General features: G+C 44.5%; 2 protein-coding genes across 5 annotated transcripts in view; both read left to right on the top strand.

Annotated features, from left to right (window-relative positions):
• LOC143015472 (uncharacterized) overlaps window positions 1–8,264 on the top strand; it is a 16,541-nt gene extending 8,277 nt beyond the window's left edge. Inside the window, exons 4-5 of the mRNA XM_076169473.1 lie at window positions 4,921–5,136; window positions 8,017–8,264. Coding sequence (XP_076025588.1) covers window positions 4,921–5,136; window positions 8,017–8,172 — 372 coding nt within the window. The 3' untranslated portion in view covers window positions 8,173–8,264. The remainder of the gene's footprint in view (window positions 1–4,920; window positions 5,137–8,016) is intronic.
• Window positions 8,265–11,679: 3,415 nt separating this feature from the next.
• Window positions 11,680–20,001, top strand: LOC143015471 (serine/threonine-protein kinase Sgk1). 4 transcript variants are annotated; one of them, XM_076169472.1, is made up of 11 exons: window positions 13,835–14,033; window positions 14,182–14,470; window positions 16,004–16,082; window positions 16,285–16,360; window positions 16,498–16,686; window positions 16,792–16,923; window positions 17,579–17,815; window positions 17,937–18,032; window positions 18,130–18,285; window positions 18,406–18,495; window positions 18,612–20,001. In XM_076169472.1, the coding sequence occupies exons 2-11, from the start codon at window positions 14,446–14,448 to the stop codon at window positions 18,777–18,779; spliced, it is 1,248 nt and encodes a 415-aa protein (XP_076025587.1). In that variant the 5' UTR covers window positions 13,835–14,033; window positions 14,182–14,445; the 3' UTR covers window positions 18,780–20,001. The 4 variants fall into 4 exon arrangements, with proteins under 4 accessions (XP_076025585.1, XP_076025587.1, XP_076025586.1 ...); XM_076169470.1 differs by lacking the exons at window positions 13,835–14,033; window positions 14,182–14,470 and adding an exon at window positions 11,680–11,809; XM_076169471.1 differs by lacking the exon at window positions 14,182–14,470 and having other exon boundaries at window positions 13,836–14,033.
• Window positions 20,002–21,879: the final 1,878 nt, after the last annotated feature.

Raw genomic sequence — 21,879 nt, 5'->3', positions numbered from 1 at the left:
GGGTGGGAGGGAGGAAAGGAAGTAAAGGAAGGAAAGAAGAAGGGGGGGGGGGGGGGGGGGGGTAGACAGCCAAGGAGATGAGCGCAGCCAAGCGCGTCCAAGACGAGAGGCGATTTTTATCTACTCCCGAAAGCTGAGCGTGCAGCCTCACTATCGATCACATCTCAGCCGAGGGGATCGGTACAAGGTCGCAGGCCAGAGATTTCATTTAAATGTGTGTGTTCAGTCGTTTGCTTTGAAGCCGTCTCAGCCTAAACTCAAGCCCCGGCTGATGTCTTAATGTTATTGTTTTTCTTAGTATCCTGTGTGTTGAAATGTCAAAACCTCACTCTTAACGTTTTGAGAGCAAGAGATGATGTCATCCTGTCTAGTCGGGGATTTCATGTAGTCTCTGATCTGCAAATACAACACACAGGTCTGCGCATTTGTTGCTGGAATCTTGTGCTCTGTGTGTATGTACTGTACAGACACACACACACACACACCTCATTATGTTTTCTCTATGACGTGAGAACACAGGACTTTGGCTCTTGATGTAAGTCTTATCTTTCAAGTGCCGTAATCATACATTCTGAGAAGCAACAGGTCTCGAGCTGCTCACTTACAGTGAAAGTGCATAGGTTGTTAATGGTTAATGACTTGTGTCGTAATTAAAGATCTGAACCCTTCGCCAGGTTCCTTTAACTCGCACTGCACTGCTGTTTTTGAGTCAAGCATGTGAACTCTGGACTCCCTCACACGGCTGTTTGAATCTGAACTCTGAACATCAGATGGAAAAAATTCTGACTAGTGGCAGATCGACCTGAAACCGTAGTGATTTTTAAAACATATCAATTTTCTCTCGATCGCTAAACAGTTACAGTCGAGCTCTAACGGCCGCCATTCCAAACTTGTTCGAGTGCTTTTAAATTTTCAAAATAATTGAGTCAAAACCTTTCTTTTCTCCTCATTATAGACCTCTGCACATTTTCAGTCACTCCATAAATGCCAAAAGTTAGAACCCTCCAGAGTCTTTCAGATTCTGTGCTTTGTAATGAAACTGGAGAGGTGCCAGCTTAGTGCTGCTTTAGAGCCAATACGATCAATCTGGACAAATGCCAGCTCCTATACTTCCCCTCATGCAAATGCCTGATACAGTCAGCTGGGTGTCTGTCCTACATTGAAGTTAATTAATAATCATGCCCAGAGACTGTTACATAAAATCCTTACCATGATCCTTTGGCCTCTGCATACTTCAAAGCATGAAGGTTACCAATGGTTACTGGATTCCTTTGCCGTTCAATCCACATCCAGTCACAATTTTGAATTTTCTTCTACAATTTTGGCTCAATTGTCACAAAATGTTACATCTTGTATGTCTGGACCAGTAATATCTTCGTCAACTTAATATTATGACAACTTATGCAACCTGATGGTGGCGCTATAACAACAGCAGTTACATGTAATCAATATCTTTGGAAGTGGAAGTGGTAGAATCAGAAAGTCTGTTGCTTTGTCAGTGGAGGAAGGAAGGGGGTGGAGTCATAATCAGAAGGCTAGTCGGCCTTGGCAAAGGTATGGATGGCCTCTATTTTAAATCCCCCAGGCTCTTGGAAAACACCTTCTACCATCGTTTCAGATGCGCTCAGTGATGGAAAACAACAAATCCTTTGCTATTCTTTTGTTCCCAAGCCAAGTCTCCTGGCAATGGAAGAACGTGGTTGGAGTAATAAAACTGCGATGGCTTCATTTGCATGATCTCTCTTCACACTCCACCATATAGACCTGGAAGCATACGGGGCTCAATTTGCCAGAGCAGAAAGAACAAAGTAGGGACATAAATAACTACGGAGGAAGCGTTGGTACCTTGGTTGGATTTGTGATGCAGCAGGAGGATGTGTGAATTGGCGTCTCGTGTTTTTGCCCGACACATACAGTTATAACAAGCCAGCGGAAGAGTGAGCCAATACCAGGCTGCATATGGAGACGGATAAGAACATGATTATAGATGTATACATTTAGAAATGTGATGTATGTGAGGAGGAGTTGTGTTTGCTGAGATTCTTCAGTGCTTCTAAAGCATTAATTAGCAAAAATCTAGTCTGTCTGTCTTTCTCTCTCTGACCTTCGTCCCTGACCTTGACTTTCTGGAGAAAAGACCGTCTCCTCTCTTGGAAGTCTTATTGTGATGGACCCTGGGCTGTTATTGTCGCACTAATCCACCCTGAGAAGATGACTAATCCCATTTTCCACCAAAAATCCAGCCAAAACTGCTGCGTCACAGAGTCTCAGCTCAAACACCAAACCAAAGTTTTATTTGGCCAAAACTGTTGATAGAAAGTGAATGTTTTGGATATTTCCTCCTCTTTCTCTTTGCCAAAGTCAGAGGAGGGCTATAGATAGAAGTGGAGTGAGGGGGGATGCATGAGTGTGTCTGCAACTGTTTGAAGTGAGAAGATGTGTAACGTAATCAAGTCCAGAGAGAGTGCGGCTCTTTAATTTTCCCCGAAAACGCGGCGAGGGCCGGTGCGGAGTGTACGACTGTGAATATTCATGATTTGTCAGAGAAGTCAGAGACTCTCGGTGCTCTGCAGGAGCTGAAGATGAAAGAGTCACAATTCAATCCAAGACAGTGCAAATGGCCACGAGGGTCTACAGCAATGTTTAAATCCCAAATTCGCCCCTTGACACTGTTTCCTGCTCGACAATAACATTCTGTATCATCTCTCCCTCTCTCTCCCTCTCTCTCTGGCTTGATATCCCATGGGAAAGTTGTCTGAGTCTCTATTCTTTCCTACTCCTCTTTCAGTCTCAGACCAGTATTTGTTGATCTAGAAAAGAGAGGATGCAAGGAAAAGAAGTAGCAACAAAGCGGTGACCCTGGTGTTAATGAAGGCGTCTCATCTGCCAAAAAGACAATGAGATGACGTCGTTGCTTTTCTCCTCATCTTCTTGTCTTTTCTAAAAATCTCCTCTTGCACCTCATTCTCTCTGTATGATCTCTCCCCAACATGGACTCGTTCCATTACTCTTTCATACGCAGACATATGTGGGACGGCCTGTTGGTGGAGGGAAAGCAGGACGAAGGGGGAAGAAAGAGTTAATGCTGACGGAAGTAAAACTCAGCTGATACTTAATGGTCACCATAAAAATAGAGTTTCCAAGGCACTGTAAGAGAAAGAAGCCGTCAAAACTGAGGTCCTCATTAACACAAACACAGAGAAATGTAATGTGTTAGTTGTGTAGCCTTCTTTTCTTCATCCTCACATCCCTGCAGTGTTTTCTGCTGTTCAGTTTCTGCTGTTTTTATAGACCTTACGAGGGCAAAAGGCCAGATCTCACTGTAAAGCTTTTTACATAACGTTCCCTGCGGCCGGATCAGTGTTGTTTTTCAGGATAATCAGTATTGAACGAGGGCAAAGGGCAGTGGAAGGCGCTAATAAGGTTAAGGCAGAGGAAAACGCGTCGGATGTAATCTGTACGGGGAGTGTGTGATGGTTTTATGTGTTGATCTATGCGAGTGTGTGGCTGATGTGTACATCCTGGCTTTAGTGCGAGAGCTTCCTGGGCTGATGTTACATCCTGGCTTTACGAGGGCATAGCACAGATTTCACTGTAGATGGATTATGTAAGTTTGCTAATAGCCGAAGACGTCGTTGTGTTTGAGGGTCTTTGCACAAAACCGGGTCAAAGGGCAGCAAAAGGGTTTAAGATGAAGGGAAGTCTGGAAACGATGTGTGGGGAAGGAATGCAGGGTGCCTTCCGTCGAGACAACTTCTAATAAAGCGACTATACAACACAGGATGATATATTACAGGATAAACAGAGACGACACCATAGAAACCAAACACTATATGAGCTCAATGTGTGTCACGGGCAGGGTGTGTGTGGGTCTGTACATACACAACTGTCGGAAATGAAGTCAAGAGAGACAATGGTTATGACCTACACACACAAATATGCACCCCCACTCACTTTCCTGACCTTCTTGTGTGTAGTTTGCATTTTGCAGTACACAGATGACAAACATGCTGATGATGTCGTTAGAATGGAAATTGAAATTACTGACACAGTTTAGAGATCTTGAATTAGCACAGAAAGTAGTTTATTTACTTAGATCTGGATTTTGGAATTCAGGTAGTTGAAGATAATGGTCTAATTTGGATTGATCCACTGGATTACATCATCAGCACTCATTACTGGAAGTGTTCTCAACCATAGACGTTATAGCATTAAGTGGCAATTAAACTTCCATAATGGGCAGATCATAGGTACCCCACACACACTCACACACTCACACACACACACACACACACACACACACACACACACACACACACACAGACACATACACACACATACGCTGTGGTATTACAGAGCGTTATGATAATGTATTTTACACTCTCTGTAATAGTTTGAATCCACTCTGTCCTTCCTGCACCCAGTGGCAATTACAGTCAAGGGAGCTCCCATTTATACTGACACAAACTTTTCTGTCGAGTTGGCAAGTTTGGACTGGCACTCACACACACTTGACACACTTAAACACACTCACGCACAGTCACACACATTTCCCCCCTGCCAGGCTGTGCTAATGTCAGGAGGCCAGCACACAGCGGCCTTGGTAAGAGTCATTCCAAATGGCTGCAGTGACTGAAGCCATCCGCTCTCTGAGCCAAGGACGCCGTTACATCACCTAACCGCCACTCTGGGTCACTAACACGCCTGCCTCCGCAATTTAGCTTCTTCAAGACCTGTGTGCACCTTGACCTTCGCCACCACTGTCCGGTGTAGCTTCCATTTCTCACATGTCCCCTCTGTGTGTGTGTGTGTGTGTGTGTGTGTGTGTGTTTCAAGGCTTTTAAGGTGGTATTTGCGCTTTATGTGTACACACAATTTATCGTCTGTTGAAATGATCGAATGGTTTATCCTCACCCTCAGGTCAGGAAGTGGAAGATGCTGGCTCGTCACCATGGTGATGGCACCGGCAAGCATAAGGAAGTGGATTCAGACGTGCCGCTGGGTGGTTGTCCATCCTGGGGGGTCCATGCCATGCCCCTACTGGGGAGCCCGGTCATGATGGAGTGCTCCGTCTGCAGCGGGCCGTACGTCAGCTACGTCCTAGAAGACACCTGGCAGCCACGGCAACGCACACAGGTACGATCACCTAAGAACACACGCCGACACACATACAAGCAGAACACTTGATTAAAGCAGTGAAGCAGTGATTAAAGCAGAGGCAGGGTTCTTTAACTGGGCTTGAAGAGGAACTCCAGGGATGAGTCACTGTAATGTTATGACACATTTTAGTGTCACTGTTGTTCTTAAACTGTTGGATCACATCGCACATTCTCTATAATCTCAAAGGGTTCATCCTGTCATTTTCCCCACTGGTGACAAATAACAGAACAAACTAAAGGATGAGCTCATCTTATGTCAGATGATGGTTATTAGTTTGACTGCCTGACGCTGTGTTTACTGTGAGAACATTCTAAAGTTCAGTTAAAGAAGTATTGTAGCATTGGCAGCAATCCTCGCCTACGTTTCCGCTATTTCAGTTTAGTGAAGTTTAGATTATGACTCATAGTGAAGTCATGAAAGTCTCTCTACCTCTCTGTGACCCTGAACGCAGACACAAATATTCCTCCTTCTCTGAAACTCAGCGCCAACAACTCAAACTTTCTGTCTTCTTTTGTATAAAAAAATAAATCTGCCATGAAATATTAACGAATAGAAGGTCTAGTTTTACCATCGCCATGGATACAACCACATCAGATCTCTCTCTCTTTCTGCGGATGGGATAAACAAAGCTCAGAGGGAGAGCGAGAGGAGTGAGAGACAGAGAGGAAAGGACAAGGGAACATCAATGGAGGAGTGATTGTTAACTGCAGGGAGATGTGACAGCAGAAGGCACCAGGGATTTGAACAACAAGCAATATGTAAGAGTCTGTGTGTGTGTGTGTGTGTGTGTGTGTGGGAGTGTGTGAGTGACGGAAAGAAAACACTTGAAACAGCTGATAGATGAGTTCCGCCCCTGCTCTATTAAGGCTTTCATGGGGATCAAATAACCAGTGTGATTGACAAAATGGATCAAAGAAGCAAACTGATGAGATAGATACAATGCATATATACACACACACTCCTCTCAACACACCTGTGGGAGCAAACTGAGTGCTGCAGCAGACTGTGTTTAAGAGCGAATCTTCACTTCGATTGACAGCAGTGTCACGAAAACTAATATTTAGGAAAGTGTGGCAGTATTAAGTACTTATGTGCATTTCAAACTATAAGCTACTCGTCGATTTAGCTGCAACGCAAGCTCCTGAGAGAATGTAGCTAACATTTAAGCTACGTCAAAGCAGGCAGAATTTAATATTTACACAGTTTAACTCTCAAGGGGGGGGAATAACCACAAGAAATATGGAAATCTGTATTTTGTCGCCCATGACGATAACAGTATGATTTAGAAAGGAGCCTATTTTACGTCCATAAACCACAAGCACACACTGATTTGATGTCTTAAAATGAGGACGGTCACAATAAAACAGAAAATGAACACTTTTATTACAAATCATTTGATTTATTGAAGCGTTAAAAGAAGTCGGAGCAGCTTTATTATGTGATGAAGTGTGTTTTTACAGATATACTACATTTCCCACAAGGCTAAGCAAGGTGACTGGGGTAGTAGTGCCATGCGAGGATATGTTCAGGGGAGCGGTAGTGTGTGTATAAATTATAACAAGCGGGTGTAACTTTTTCCATCATGTAAAATAGTAATTTGAAGGAAGATAGCTGCATTACTGTGAAGCTACTGAACAAAGTAACTTCACTACTTGTAGCTGGCTCATGGCTAACAGTGAGTCAGCACTATTAGAGCATTAAAAGTGCCACGTCCAGCCTAAAGTATTGACCTTTATAATCTAATGTGGAGCGCAAAGGCCACCAATCACACACACACACACACACACACACACACACACACACATACACACATACACACATACACTTCCATGTCCTATTAAAGAAGATAGATCTACTTTCAGGGCAAAGCTTGTGTATAGCCCTCAGTGGGATCAAGTAGTGGACCGTGTGTGTGTGTGTGTGTGTGTGTGTGTGTGTGTGTGCTGGCGGTGGAACCTTCACAGTAAAGAGGGTCCGTTCATCCCCAAGCCCATGCTGACGAGGATCAGTTTCACCCTGGCAGCGCCGCTCAGTGAGGCACAATAAATCTCTTGTCGGGCTGCGCGAGGAGGGATTCCTCACCTCCTCCAGCCAGGGACTTGAGTCTCACCCTGGAAACGCTCTGATTAAAACACGTCAGGAGCCAAACAGATCTGGGCCACCAACCCGGTTCCCTAAACAAGAGCTTTACAAACTGCTGCTTTGGGTGACTCGCATGTAAATATTGTGGATTCTGAGCCGAGAGCGTCAGATGTTACATTATAATTTGCATCCAGAGATTTCCTGTTATCCTTGCATGCCCTCAGAAACACACACACACACACACACACCACAGTCTTATGTGAAAGATCCATTACTCGCCAACATTGGGGCATTGTGCTATCTGGACTTGGCTGATATTGGGACGCGAACATTGATCTGAGGTAAAGGAATTGCTTTACCTTTACAGAGGAGCGATCCCACCCACTTACAGTAAGGGTGGAGGTGTGTAAGCTGGAGCATGTGTGTGTGTGTGTGTGTGCGTGTGTGTGTGAGTGTGTGTTTCACAAAGGTCAGTGTGTCGTGAAGGAGCAATAAACATCCAGTTCCCCTGAGTTATCCTTGAGCTTTGGTCACATGCGTTCACCACACACACACACACACACACACACACACACACGCCTGCACCATGCAACGACCTTGTAGTCTTTAGTCCTTCACAGATTTATGGGATGGAACCAAATGCATGGCCTGAATTAGCGACGTCACGCTGCACGCATCGCAGCACTCGCTTTAATCCTGAATGTCATGACCTAATTTTCTGGCATTTGTCTGTTTGAAGATATATTACTAAATAATGTCATATTTGTTTCCTAGGCGATGGACCTGTACTACCACAATGAGTCAGACCCGGACAGCTACTGTTGCCCTGGCGACAACAGTAAGTCACCGGCAAATATGCCTGTTGTTTTGTATTCTCGTGCTTCCTCCCCTCTCAGTCACTCCCATCTGTCTTTCATGCGGCGACTCTAGAACGCCGACACCATCCCCTCCCCTCCCCCCCGCTATCTTTCTTCATCATCTCCCTCTGTCAGTCTTACGTCGTTTCTCTTCATCATCTGCAGTTCTGTTTTCGCTGTCAAATCCAAAATTGCCCTCCGCCGCTCATTGGCTCTTTTTTCCCCTCAACGTTCTCTCCTCATCATTTCCTCGTCTCCCTCAGCGTGATGACCATGGGAGCGAGTGATTCACCCTGCATACTGACACACACACACACCCCCACACACACACGCACACACACATCACTTCACCTTGCCTAGCTCAGACGTAGGCTCTCTAATACCACCGCTAAACTCCCGGGATAATAACTGTTGTTCATAAAGCAAGATTAGCATTTGGTGTTTTGTGGAAACTAAGTTGGTAAATGTAAGGTAAATGGGGGAAAACAGTAGTTACAAACGGATCATCACACACATGATACAGTGACCATTCACCACTGTTTACTCCGTGTCATGCTACTTGTCTGTGCCTGTGTATATTTTGTGTGTTTTTTAAGGTGTTAAGTTACAATCTTGTCAGGTTATCTAAGATGATTAAATATCATGCCACATATTCGTGCCACAAGCCATAATCCAATCCAAAGGACACTTGGAACATATTGCGTGTGTGTGTGTGACATCTTGGCGTAGAGCCTATCTATCTTTGTTTCCTTGTTACCTTTCTCTTCGTTGGAAATCTTCTGCTGTGCCAGGACACAAGCTTCTCTCAGCAAAACTACCAAAAACTGCATCCTTATTCCTTCTCCAGTATTTTGGCTACTCGTGTAGGAACAATTCACTACCAAATTTAGATAGTAAAGCTGCATATTCTTGCCTAATAATACTGGACAATTCTTAGTGACATACGCTTTATATTCTAAAGAAAAAGATTTTCCCTGGGCAGCGGTTTACTTGTTAATTATGGGAGTTATCAGGGTGAAGAGAGAAATGCAGGCAATTAGCTGAGCTGGTGACAGTCTGTTCCTGTGGCTTCAGCCGTAATGCCGCTTCACACATTTGTTCCAAGTTCAACAATTAGTGGCTTTAGAAGGATCCAAATGTTGTCATGCAAGGATGGTTTTCATCTAGTACAAGAAGTATCACTTTGAATGTTAAATACGCCGCAACGGTGCCTGTGACAAAGAGAGAGAAGCTGTTTACCTATTCAACTATTACAGGGAGTGGAGATCTGAGGGCAGGACAAGTCCAAACTATGGCAATGTTCCTTTATTCCTACGGACGAATACAAAAGGTAGAGTTGTTTTTGTATGTAATCTGCGGAGCACAACGCCCTAAAGCGCATTTTGTTATGTAACCCCATCACTGTGATTCAGCTAATCAGCGTTCACTCAATGATTGATGGTCGTTTTCCTCCTGATTTGGCAACAAGTTTATATAATTCCTGATTACCAAGCTTAACTTAGTTGTGTGTTTGCACCAGAACTCTTTTCTTTCTCAGTAACGTAACACGCACGGTATCAGCTTTGCAGTCTCACCAATCATGTTCCACCTCTCACATGTGACAACCTGCCCGCACCTAAACACACTCTTGTTAAGCAACATGCATATTGCAAAAACAACACACTGACATAGAAAGTCCCTACACAGACTTTACATCTTGCAATCTTGCAAACTAATAGAAATTCAGCCAATTAGTACATTTGTGAGAGCTCACGATGACAATACCATTATTATTATATTATAAATATAATTCCTGCATAAAGCAATCCAGTTCAGAGCCCCTCAGGTTTAACAAAAGTAGGATTTATAAGCCTTCATTTGCATTTAAGGAACACGTCCTGGTTGCTACAGGAACATAATTATAGAATAATAGCGAAGAGAATGAACATTCAATATTAATATTAATGCTTCCAAATACAGCCGAAAGAAACAAAAAGTGAAAAACAAACAAGAGAAACTCTGGTGCCATTGCGGGTCAACAACATTACCACAATTACTCACAAAATAAATCAAAATAAGCTCTTTGTTTTGCAGAAAAGCTGCTGTCACTGAGAATCTGTACAAAGGTCATGCTGGGACTCATCTGATTCATACAAAGACACGGAAGCAGAGACGTTTGAGAAGCAAGTCAGGACAAGTCCAATACCAAAACATCAAGTCCATGCTAACCACGCTATCAACACCTTAACTCCTGCCCTCATTCACTCCTAATCGTACACAGCGCAGTCCTGAACAACAGGAAGTTCACCTTGTGCTATTTGTTGCTCCGTACAGGCACAGAATAGTGACGAGGGACCTGTGGCTGTTTGAATGGTAAAAGTGAAGGGGATGGTACATTTGTGCGCCGAGGAAGATGAATAATGTCCTATGTTTAGGTCACCATGTTCATGTCACGGATGTCTGGACAATATCCAAGACGAGATTGTCCGATGTTCTGTAATTCCTAATGATGCTGTCCGTCATTTCAGCATACTTCCTTTCTGCAGCAAAGTTGATTATATAGTTAATTAATCATTTCTGAAGAAGAGGAAGTCAAGTTCTTCCCTCCGGCCTTTCAATCGGCCCATGTGATAGTTGACTAATTATAGTCTGGGGAACAAACACACAAGTGCGGATACTTTTCAAAATTGTGTCCAAGTGTGAAAGCGATCTCCATCTACACAGCATATTGAATCGCATTATTCCAAGACAGACGCTGGTCCGACATCGCCGATCTCTGTCGCCATCAACGCCACTGAGCTCTGTAATCTGCACCGCGACAGCTGTGTTCGTAAATCCGTTTTGCCCTTGTGTGTGTTACGTAAAGCTAAATTTACACACACACATTATCAATCGATCAATCATTCTAGATTGCTATCACAGTGTATTAAGACCCCAACACACACCAATGCCACCCACACACACACTGAGTGACAGTCTGATGTCCCGTGGCAACATAAAAGCTTGGCTGTCCTCTCTGAATGGCCGAAGCCTTTATGTAACAGTGTCATTTGGTTCCTTACCACTGAGCCTCATTCACATTCAGAGCCAGACGGCCTGGATATCAACGGCGGCAACAACCGCCCTCATCATCGCCCGGCACAAAGGACGGACGCTACGAGATGGAGGGATGGGAGATTGAGTACGGATGAAGCCATTAAACGGATGGATGTCATCTGTCGGAAACGGCGTCAATATGGGGATGTGCTGGTCTTTGAGTACGTGTGTGTGGTGGTGGGTGGGCTGAGGTAGTGTGTGTGTGTATGTGTTTGCAGTGTTTGTACCATAGTATCCTAACAACCCTCATCTCAACCCCCTATCACTGAGATGACCACCTTTCTATCGTTTTTGAGGAAAATAGCCCTCAGAATGTGTGTTGTTGTGTTTGTTGGTGCTATTGATGGGTTATATAACGCGCTACCGTCACACACACATAAACCCGGGCGATACACAGCGCTTGCAGATTGTGGAACCTCCTCTCATTCAGGACTCGAGCTGCCAAATACCTAGAGAATGAGGAGGGCCAAATCAGAGAAACACTCAGTGGACCTATTGTTGGTATTCCCTCTCTCTCTCTCTCTCCCTCTCTCTCTCTCTACCTCCCTCCCTACCAACGCCACTCTCTCGTTTCATTCACTTACCGGCTATGACTGCAGACGCAGACACCAGCGCGGTGTTTTCCACAGTGTCAGGTAATGCGACTTCATCATTATCATCTTAATTCACTTTCACCTGTTACCTCATTTTTAATAGCTGTGTGTCATCCAATGTGCAAATTAGCCGCTCACAGTTCAGAGTTAACATCACAGCTGAAGCACTTGTGTGTTTGAGAAGGAAGCTAACTGATAGGTCACCTTCACTACTATTCAAGGACGACTTTTTGTGCTGTCAGTCATTTCAGCTGCTGTGATGGTCAGACACTGTACATTAAAGTGTGTGTGGGTGGATTCACAAAGAGCCTCTTCTACTAATCTATTGTTGTTGTATTGAGGAAGCAGTTTGTTGGAACCCTTGAAGGAATTTTGGAAGTTGTTTTCCTTGTTCGAAAGGTGTGTCTGTGCGTACGTACGTGCGTGTGTGTGTGTTTGTGTGTGTGTGTCTATTCTGCCAGTCTCTCTGCAGGATCCTCTGGCCCTCTAGCTGTGTATGTGCGTGTGCGGGAACTGCCTGTGTTCTGTCAGACTTCCTGCTGGTTTGCTTTTCCCTCTAGCTGCGTGTGCGTGTGTGTGTGTGTGTGTGTGTGTGTGTGTGTGTGTGTGTGTGTGTGGTATAGGGGACAGATTAATAATAGATTTGACCCGAGAAAAGTGACAAAAAGAGACAGCCGTAAAAAAGTTGGGGCTATATTTGAAAAGAGCAGAATGACTGGTGATGGACATGGAGGATCAGCAGTGGAAGAATATTTCAACTTTAAGTCAAACCGCACATTTCCAATACTTGCGAACTGCGACATACTGAATGTGACATCATAGCGTTGTTCATGTCTCCGGTCGGCTCGGTAGCTGTAACAGCAATGCTCGGAATGCTGGCAACTCTTGGTGACACAAAGTAGTTATCCTGTGCAGATTCACATCCATCCACAATTTCCTTTTTGCCATTTGTGTCGTCGTCCAAAGTGACCTATCACACACTCTCACACACAAAAACTTGCTTGCAACGCTCATTAGGCAGGGAGAGTGTGTGCTCATCCGGAGACCCCGGCACATTAATAAGGCCTCAGCCTTTTCAGCTTTGAATTAAACTCAATGTGAGCTCGGTGAATTTCCACATTCGGGTCACTCTTTCATTCCAGGCTCAGTAGGTGAATGACCTGACCTACTGAGGGAGTGGAACATCTGACCAGAAGAAACTTACTGTTTGGATACAGGAAGATTTATTAGAGGGACTTTCAACATGTAGCTCTTCCTCACATGCGTGGCGATGTTGACCTTCCTGTTGTGTGTTTGTGTGTGTGTGTGTGTGTGTGTGCGCGTGCGTGTGTGTTTGGGGGATTTCACAGATACCACATGTGTGCAACTGGGAGCTAAACACACACAAGGTGATTATTCACACTGGGTGGTAAAGATGAGTGTGAACCCACATGAGCCCACTGCAAAGCTCTATCATGTATGAGATGGACTGGTGGTTAAATGATGTCAGCTTGTTTGTTATTATGGGTTTGATTGAGCGACATCACAGTATTTTAACTCAGGTGTTTTTGTCCAAGCTTTTATTTGTCACAGATCAACTCTACGCTACATTCTCTCCTTTGTATTGCCTTGTTGAGCAGATAATAGCTCTCATATCACTATAAAAGCCCATGAAAGCCTTATTCGTTGTGGACACTAAAGTTTTACTTTTTAGTATCTGTGAATTTTTACGGATCCCCTTAAACTAAATTGTAAACAATCCTCACTAGTCCTTCTTTATGTGTTGCTTTTAGAGCAACTGTGAGGCTGTGGAACAACAGGGAAACAACATTTCTACATTTCTTAAATTTAAGCGAAACAAAAGCATTCTATGACTGGAAAAATGGTCATGGATTGTTTTCTTTTTATAATGGAAAATGTTGTACTACAAATTCAAAACTATACAAAGTTTATTCCAGTGTTTTAATCGCTTGATGCCCGTGAAGTGTGAATAAGGAGATTATGAGGGGGCACGTGAAGGCAGCATCCTGACGAGCCCGTGAAGGCATCACCCTCCTCCGTCTTGAGTCAAAGCCCTTAAAGTTAAGTAACGCAGGAAGCAGAGGTGGAAGGAAACTAGAGGCAAAGCGTCTCCGCCCTTAAAAGAGCTGCCGCAAGAAAACGGTCCCGAGAAGTGGAGTGCGGCGGAGTTAGATTTCCTTCCCTGCCGAGGAACCTACAGCCTCTTGTTTGCGCTTATTCGAAACCAAAAGCGTCCATATGAAAGACAAAACAACCACTCTCACATGTAAGTACTCTGCTTATTCTTTGAGTCTTCAGGGCAAAAGCAAACAAAACCCGGCTTTATTTATAAATCGATCGAAAACAAAACAAACTCGATGCTGCTACGATTCATAACTTGAATGACGCGTCTATCATCTGTGTTTTCCTGGTAGATGTTTCTTTCTCGGTTGTTTTGCCTCATTCTGAACCCTTTGATCATTCCTCGGTCACTCTTGGTTGAACTTGGGGGCTCCTCTTCCACTTAGCGTGTGTGAAGCTTCTCCTCCTCCTCACCCCGTAAAACCTGTGACCTGGATTTTATGGCGCTGTTATCTATGGAAATGCCTTGCTGATAGGCAGCTGGGTTAAATGTGCCAGCGGAGCCTTGGTGACTCTCTTTTCCGACTTTGCGGACTCGCCGGGCAGCCAGAGGAGAGATGAGACCCACCGCGGAACTCAAAGGTTTGTTTGTGTTCCGTGGAGACGATCTGAAGTGAAGTTTCTGCAGCGAAGGAAGCCGAAGTTTGTCGTTGAGTTTGACTTTTAAGTAGATTTCACATGTTAAAGTATCGCTTCTGTTGATTGTTCTCTTTTCTATACATTCCAAAGTGGATTTTCCGGGTTGCAAACAGCTTAAATCTGCATTTTACGCACGTCATTCCTTGTTTAAACCGCTTATTCATTTGAGTTGAAAGCACACTCATTGAACCGGGGGAGTATGTGCATTGCGAGATAAAGACCTGAACTGACTGTGCCTCCTTACATAACCGTGCCCGGCTGAGCCTGTCTGCTCTTATCTGGGCCTTTCTGTGCGTAACTGTGCCAAGTCAGAGCGCAAAAAAACACCAAAGTAAAAAAGCCTTTTACTGCACATTTTCATTCTTGATCGTTACGGTCAAGTGCATGACCTGTACTTCTTAGTTCACTGTTTGCTAAAGCAGAATGAAAGGGGGCCGGGTGGGGGTTGGGTTTGGGGGGTCCTCACTCTGCCTCAGTGTATTCAGGAGTTTTCCACTCTGTATTTTTCCACTGCTGCTGGTGAATTCTCATGGCATCTGCCCTCCCTCCGCTCCTGCTCGCTTCCTTGGCTTTTGTGTACCGAGGGAACGTGCGTCATCCCAGCAGTTTGTATTGAGAAACCCTAAAGCTGATTTAAGCCTATTTACATCGCTATCAGATAATTAGGAGTTAGTCTGAAGGCCAAACCTTTCCCTGGTCCATGGGAAAGAAATCTGCATAGGAAACAGTGCAGAGAGGAAACCTGTAGTTGTATTCCCTTCTACTTTTGGTTTGTCATGGATGTACTTGTTCAGTTGTACACTGAGTGGTTGAAGTTCAAGCCTTTACAACTGTTTAGTGATCATATCTGGATGTCATTGTTACCATATAGGTTTGTTGTCTTTTGTCTTGGTTACAGTCTAAAGCGGAACTGTAAAAGGTCAGAGTGTGTCACATATATGGCATGTTAAGTAAATTTGGTCTGTTGCTCAAACATCTGTTCAAACAGCACCGGTCGGTCCTAGTGAGGTCTCTTTTCCCTTCAGCTGTGACGCCTGAAGAGCGCAAAGGCCACCGATTGGCCCGGAGTGGCATCCAACGTCCACTCAGGGTCCCGTTTACCAGAATGGAATGTTGACAGAGTAGCACACCCACTAGGTGGCGTTTAACGTCATGACACACCCCAAAAAGAGAGAGGGGGGAGAGAGAGAGGGTTACAGCTCCGCCCCTTTCTCATAAAGCAAGTGCCAGCCCGTAGGTAGTTATAGTTTGACTTTGGGCAACTGAACAGTGAGGAACAAGAAGTGTTTACTCACCACAGCTATGACAATCATAACAGAAGTAGAAGAACCTGCCCTGACTTACTCCAAAACCAAAGGACTTGTTGCTCTTGTGACCGGTATGGATGTTTGGATATTTTTTCACGGAAGCAAAGGACGCATTTATTTTTCCTTTTCCTCATTCCTCTAAACGTGATCTTTCTCTCCTGTGTTGCAGCTTTCATGAAACAGAGGAGAATGGGTCTGAACGACTTCATTCAGAGGCTTGCCACAAACTCCTACGGCGGCTGCAAACAGTGAGTGCCATCTGACTCATGTTATTGTTACGCATTTATGGAGATACTAAACACCGGGAGGCACGAGCAGACATGAATTGGTATCTGTCTCCCGGAGAAGAAAAACCTCTTTACGATTCCATGTCTGCCAGTCCTGCTGATTCATACAAGGGAAATGTGTTATGTTGTTGGTGAATTAAGTGTGAACTCTTTGTCTTTTCAGTCCTGAGGTTCAGTCTATTCTGAACCTGAGTCCCCCTCAGGATGCTGAGCTCATGAACGAGAACCCCTCTCCCCCTGTAAGTATCCTCCCTTGTTTACATTGTAATGGTTGAATAAATAAGCATATCCTTTGTTAACATGCATGCCCTCGTTGTTGTGAATCCCATTTAGACTCTAACCTTCTTCCTCCTCTCCTTCCCTCCCCCACACACAGCCCAGTCCATCCCAACAGATCAACCTCGGCCCATCCTCCAACCCGTCAGCCAAACCCAGCGATTTCCACTTCCTCAAGGTGATCGGCAAAGGCAGCTTTGGCAAGGTGCTGCTCGCACGCCACCGCACAGACGACCAGTTCTACGCTGTCAAGGTCCTGCAGAAAAAGGCCATCCTCAAGAAGAAAGAGGTGAATTTGCATGCACGCACATACAAGCTGTCCAACTAATCACACAAAGTGTCACCTCTGCAGCTTCTCTAACCTCTCTAACCTCTGTACCTTGTGTCCCTGCAGGAGAAGCACATCATGTCAGAGAGGAATGTGCTGCTGAAGAATGTCAAGCACCCATTTTTGGTGGGTCTGCACTACTCTTTCCAAACGACAGACAAGCTCTACTTCATCTTGGACTACATCAATGGAGGAGAGGTGAGTTGTTGGCTGGACTGCCGCCAGGAGGGATAGAAGATAAGATAGAGAGATTAGAGTTGAAGGCGATTTTCAAGGTAGAGAGATGAGATGAAGAAGGAGAAGTAAATAGAGGAGATAAACGGGAAACAGAGATAGTGGGCATGACCTGCAGATTCAGGAAGTTGGCAGAACAAGATTCAACAAAGTGGTGCCAGAAAGAGACGCGGGCGGGCGGGGGGTTTCCTGTCATGAGAACCAGAATAGAGGCCATCGCTCTCTCTCTCTCTTTTATCTTGTCTTTATTTTCTCTGAAAGAAAACGCAGCTCAGGAAGTCATTGGGTGGGTTGGGACGACGGGAGAGACTCGGGCCAGAATTAGCAGCGCCGCTCAGACTCAGCGTGTGTTTAATCGAGCTAATTTCCTGCGATTGTTGGACGAGCAAAGACAGCACTGATTAAATGCGGCCCTCGTCAGGAAACAGGACACATTTCCTCTGCTTCTCCGTTCCCCCTCAATCCCTCTAGTTTCGACTCCACCTTTGGCCCTCGTTTCATCTGTCTTCTCCTGTCGACCTTTTTAGGCCGTTGTTCCCCCCCCTTTTCCTCCCGCCGGGTTTCCTTTTTGTGTCCGTCTCTAATTCTCTCTCCTTTCTCTGCTTTCTCTTTCTTCCAGTTGTTCTACCACCTGCAGAGAGAGCGCTGCTTCCTCGAGCCCAGAGCCAGGTTCTACGCCGCGGAAATCGCCAGCGCACTGGGCTACCTCCACTCCCTTAACATCGTCTACAGAGACCTGAAGCCAGAGAACATCCTGCTGGACTCCCAGGGCCACATCATCCTCACAGACTTCGGCCTGTGCAAAGAGAATATTGAACCAAACGGGACCACATCCACCTTCTGCGGTACGCCAGAGGTAAGGACGAAACCTCTGCGTGTTCTAAGCGGTTCTGACCCCTTCTCACGTTTCTGCGTTAGGGCATTGTGTGGACGTCAGTGATGTAACTTCCTGTCTTTCCCTCCTCTCCCCTCTGCAGTATTTAGCTCCTGAGGTGTTACACAAACAGCCATATGACAGGACAGTAGACTGGTGGTGCTTAGGAGCTGTGCTCTATGAGATGCTGTATGGCCTGGTAGGTAAACTCAAGACATGTTAGATATTTGCATAAAAAGATTCCCTGCTTTGTGCTGTTGGCAGAAGAGTAATAGCTTGTGTTTGTCCCTCACCAGCCTCCGTTCTACAGCCGCAACACGGCAGAGATGTACGACAACATCCTGAACAAGCCGCTGCAGCTGAAGCCCAACATCTCCAACGCGGCCAGACACCTGCTGGAGGGCCTGCTGCAGAAGGACAGAACCAAGAGGCTGGGCTGCACTGACGACTTTGTAAGTTTGTGTGCTTGTCCGTGTGTTTGTGTGTGTGTGTGTATATATACTTATCTACATGTCGCCTTGTTTGTTTTAATGCCCATCATTAAGTTATGCTTCGTTTCTGTCTCTTTTCAGCCTGAAATTAAGAACCACGTCTTTTTCTCACCAATCAACTGGGACGACCTTAATGCCAAGAAAATAACCCCTCCCTTCAACCCCAACGTGGTATGTTCCTTTCATGTTCTCTTCTCTCTGTAGATTAAAATACATTCTTTTGGAGCAGGACGTTTTAAATGAACACCTGTACAACCTTTCTAAACATCATTTCCACTCTTCTTCAGACGGGCCCTAACGACCTGCGGCACTTTGACCCCGAGTTCACAGACGAGCCGGTGCCAAGCTCCATCGGCTGCTCCCCAGACAGCGCGCTGGTCACCGCCAGCATCAAGGAGGCCGCCGAAGCCTTCCTCGGCTTCTCCTACGCTCCGTCTATGGACTCCTACCTATAGGATTTTGTAAACAAGCGCTCAGTATGGACGCCACTTTAGACTTTTGAAACATGGCCTGTGCCATGTCTGTAGACTTGCATCTTGACCCCCGCGATTGGACATTTTTGACCCCACTCCCACAACTCTGCATCTACAAAGAACCTGCTTTTACACACCTGAACTCGTCATAATCCCGCCAACTCTTGAATGCGTTTAAGATGACTTGCTGCGGGAAGACGCCTGCCATATTCAAACGAGTCAGCGGAGTTGAAATGATTTACCGACGCACAATATCTGCAACCTTCCACGACGGGCATGAAACCTAGATGTGTCCTCCTCCTCCTCCTCAGCCATCAGTCCCCCTGTCTCTTATATAATAGTGGGGGTCCTTTGCACATAGCTCAGGCAGCTTTGAAGCCCTCTAATCCTGAAGACACAACTTAGAAGCACACAGCAACTACGTTTCCACCCTCTCTCTCAAGAGGAAGGCAAGAAAAAAACATCTCCATCCTCATCTTCACCTGCGTACATGAGAATTTGCCCGAGCGGCTTGGAGAGACGACATTCGTTCATTGGTGCTTGAGTTTCTTCTCATTTTGTTTGCTGTTTGGTAGAAAAGGGAGATGTTTAAAGTGTGTTACAGAGGGGGACATTTTTACTTTAAGGTGCCTTTATTTTCTCCTCTCCAGCTGAGCTCACATATCTTTGGGTTTCTTTTTTCCCTTTGGTTTGATTCACTTCACATTTCACAGCAGGCGTTAAGTTAAGTCACCAGAGAGGAACGATGTAGCGCAACAATTACGTGTTCAGGACCTGAACTGTAGGTAGCTGTAGGAGCTCAAGGTGGTGTGTCAACTTCTATCTCTTCATTTGCACACGGACAGATAGCAGAGAGAGCACTGCTGCTATGAGATAGGAGGGATGTGTTCAAAGGCGTGTACCTCTGCTTGTCTCCCTCATTGTCTTCCATTTGCCTCACAATAATGCAGCCTGCAGCCGGGCCGATCTGATTACATCTAAACTGAACATTCCACTTTAATATTGCTGTAATGCAGTTTGACGGTATTTAAGTTTATTTGTATATTTGGAGTTATGTGTACTAGTTTTAATGTATATTGAACAAAAACTAAAGGTATGCTTAAATATGTAAATGTAACAATTCACGTTAAATGTACTGTAAATTGTAAAATTGTTTCAGATTTATGTGACCATGTTTGGTTTGCAATAAAAAAGTTTAACTTTATTACACCTTCTTTTTCTTGGAGTGATATTTGATTGGTTGGGATGTGTTGCTAACACGTCTTCATTCAGTCGATTTGCCTCTTAATTAGTCAGAGATATGCACTCATTGACAGATTGAAGATCATTAGTTACAGTAAATGTAAAACCTCCCTCCATGCGTCAGTAAGGTTACACAATTTCGCACAGGATGTTCTAGTGTGTTATTGGTCAACCAGACCAGTCTGACAACACAGGGTCAAAAGATACTTATGCACCCTGCAGAGTTCAGCAGCTTTAATCCAGGTTAAAGCCACAGAATGTAGTTAAAAAAGTATGGAGTATTTGCTGAATTCCTCATAGCATTACCATAGGAATCCATAAACTGAAAATATAAACTAAACTAAACTAAACTAAATACTACTCGCCATAACAATAAATCAGAGGGGCGGGTGATGGGTGAATCACCTGCTGCCATAAACCTGGATTCTAAGTAGGACTTCTGCTATTCTCTATTAAATGCAGCGTCCTTTTTGTTGCCAGTCTTCGGCTCTTCTGCTGTCTCATCATTTGGCCTTTTCCTATTTGCAAAGAAGCTCTCCAGGGACGCTTGTTTTTGACTTATTTGATCCAGTTAGGGGGCTTAATTGTTTGGGCATCACAGCTGTAACACAGATTGTATGTGTGTCAAGAGGCACACACGGATGTGATAGGGAGAGAATCCGGTAATTTTTCAAAATAAAACACCCTGCAGACTCCGTCAATACAATGGAAATAAAATAAGCACCGTGACACAGTGATTTCTAATGATGTTCAATCTTCTGTGATAAAAATAATTGTCAATGTATCTGTATATTTGTGTGTGTTAAAAGCCCAAGAATAAACCTAAACTTCCTGTAATGGAAAGCCAAGTATATTATTGCACATTGCAGATCTACATCTTGTAACGTGTCAACAGTAATAACAAGACTGTTGCTACACAGAAATATTCACCAGTGTACAATATTTTCATTATCAGCTTCCATGTACTTCACGTCTTTTGCCTTATCCACCTGCTTGTCAAACTTTAGTTTTAGTTACTGTATTGCAGCCCTTGTCCAACACTGCCATCTAGTGGCCGCGATTGTACAACTATTCAAAGCAGCTGCACATCCTGTGTTTGGAGTTGCCAAGGCGACACCAAAAAGGAGCACACCGATCTAAGAGACATTTAATGGACTGAGTTTGTCAGTGGTCTGGTCAGCGTTCAAAGGTAAGGGATCTAATGAGGGATTAGTTGGAAGCATTCACAGAAACTATATGCTTCAATTTCTAGCAAAACACAACATTTCTCACCTTTCAGGCAGATGTTCAGGTGGACGACGTCCACAAGATGACACTGTTTGTCAACCCTTCAGCCATAGTATATTGCAGTGCCTCGATCACTGCATAGTTTGGACTCCAGAACTCATCTAGTCAAATGTGCAAACTCTGAGCTTGGTCACTATTTGTCCTGTTCCCTATTTGACCTTGGATGTGATGACATCAGTGTGCAATGCAATTTAGGTGTAACAAAAATGTTGTTAAAACAAAAGTGTTATCTTTGTAGATCCAAAAGTGTTATCTTTGTAGATCCTAACCTTTGAATTTTGGGATGTTTGCCATTATGGGTTATGGGAAAATGGGGATGACTCAAATGTAGAGTTACAGCTGCCATGACGCATGAAGGCTCCCTGTATGTAGCATTATGTTGCCCCTAATGCCAACGCCCTCCAATAGAAGGATCACTTACATATCTATACCATGATGGTTTCATCCCCACCAGTATCCACAAAGTAAAGTTATTACTTACAGCACTTACTAATTTACTTAACACTTCAGTTACTTATCAAATATATTTTATTATTACAGATTTTATCACTAA

The sequence above is a fragment of the Genypterus blacodes genome, unplaced genomic scaffold, assembly GCF_046128005.1.
Source record: "Genypterus blacodes isolate CSIRO-AG114 ecotype Tasmania unplaced genomic scaffold, CSIRO-AGI_Gbla_v1 ptg000204l_1, whole genome shotgun sequence".
NCBI lineage: Eukaryota > Metazoa > Chordata > Actinopteri > Ophidiiformes > Ophidiidae > Genypterus > Genypterus blacodes.
The sequence above is the reverse complement of the archived record's forward strand: the minus strand, read 5'-3'. Positions and strand labels throughout refer to the sequence as shown.

Excerpts from the sequence above, each read along its gene's own strand:
- LOC143015471 (XM_076169469.1), top strand. The coding sequence starts at position 15,830 with ATGACAATCATAACAGAAGTAGAAGAACCTGCCCTGACTTACTCCAAA. Across the intron at positions 16,361-16,497 it reads ACGAGAACCCCTCTCCCCCT|CCCAGTCCATCCCAACAGAT; the intron begins GTAAGTATCCTC and ends CCCCACACACAG. Across the intron at positions 18,033-18,129 it reads ATGAGATGCTGTATGGCCTG|CCTCCGTTCTACAGCCGCAA; the intron begins GTAGGTAAACTC and ends GTCCCTCACCAG.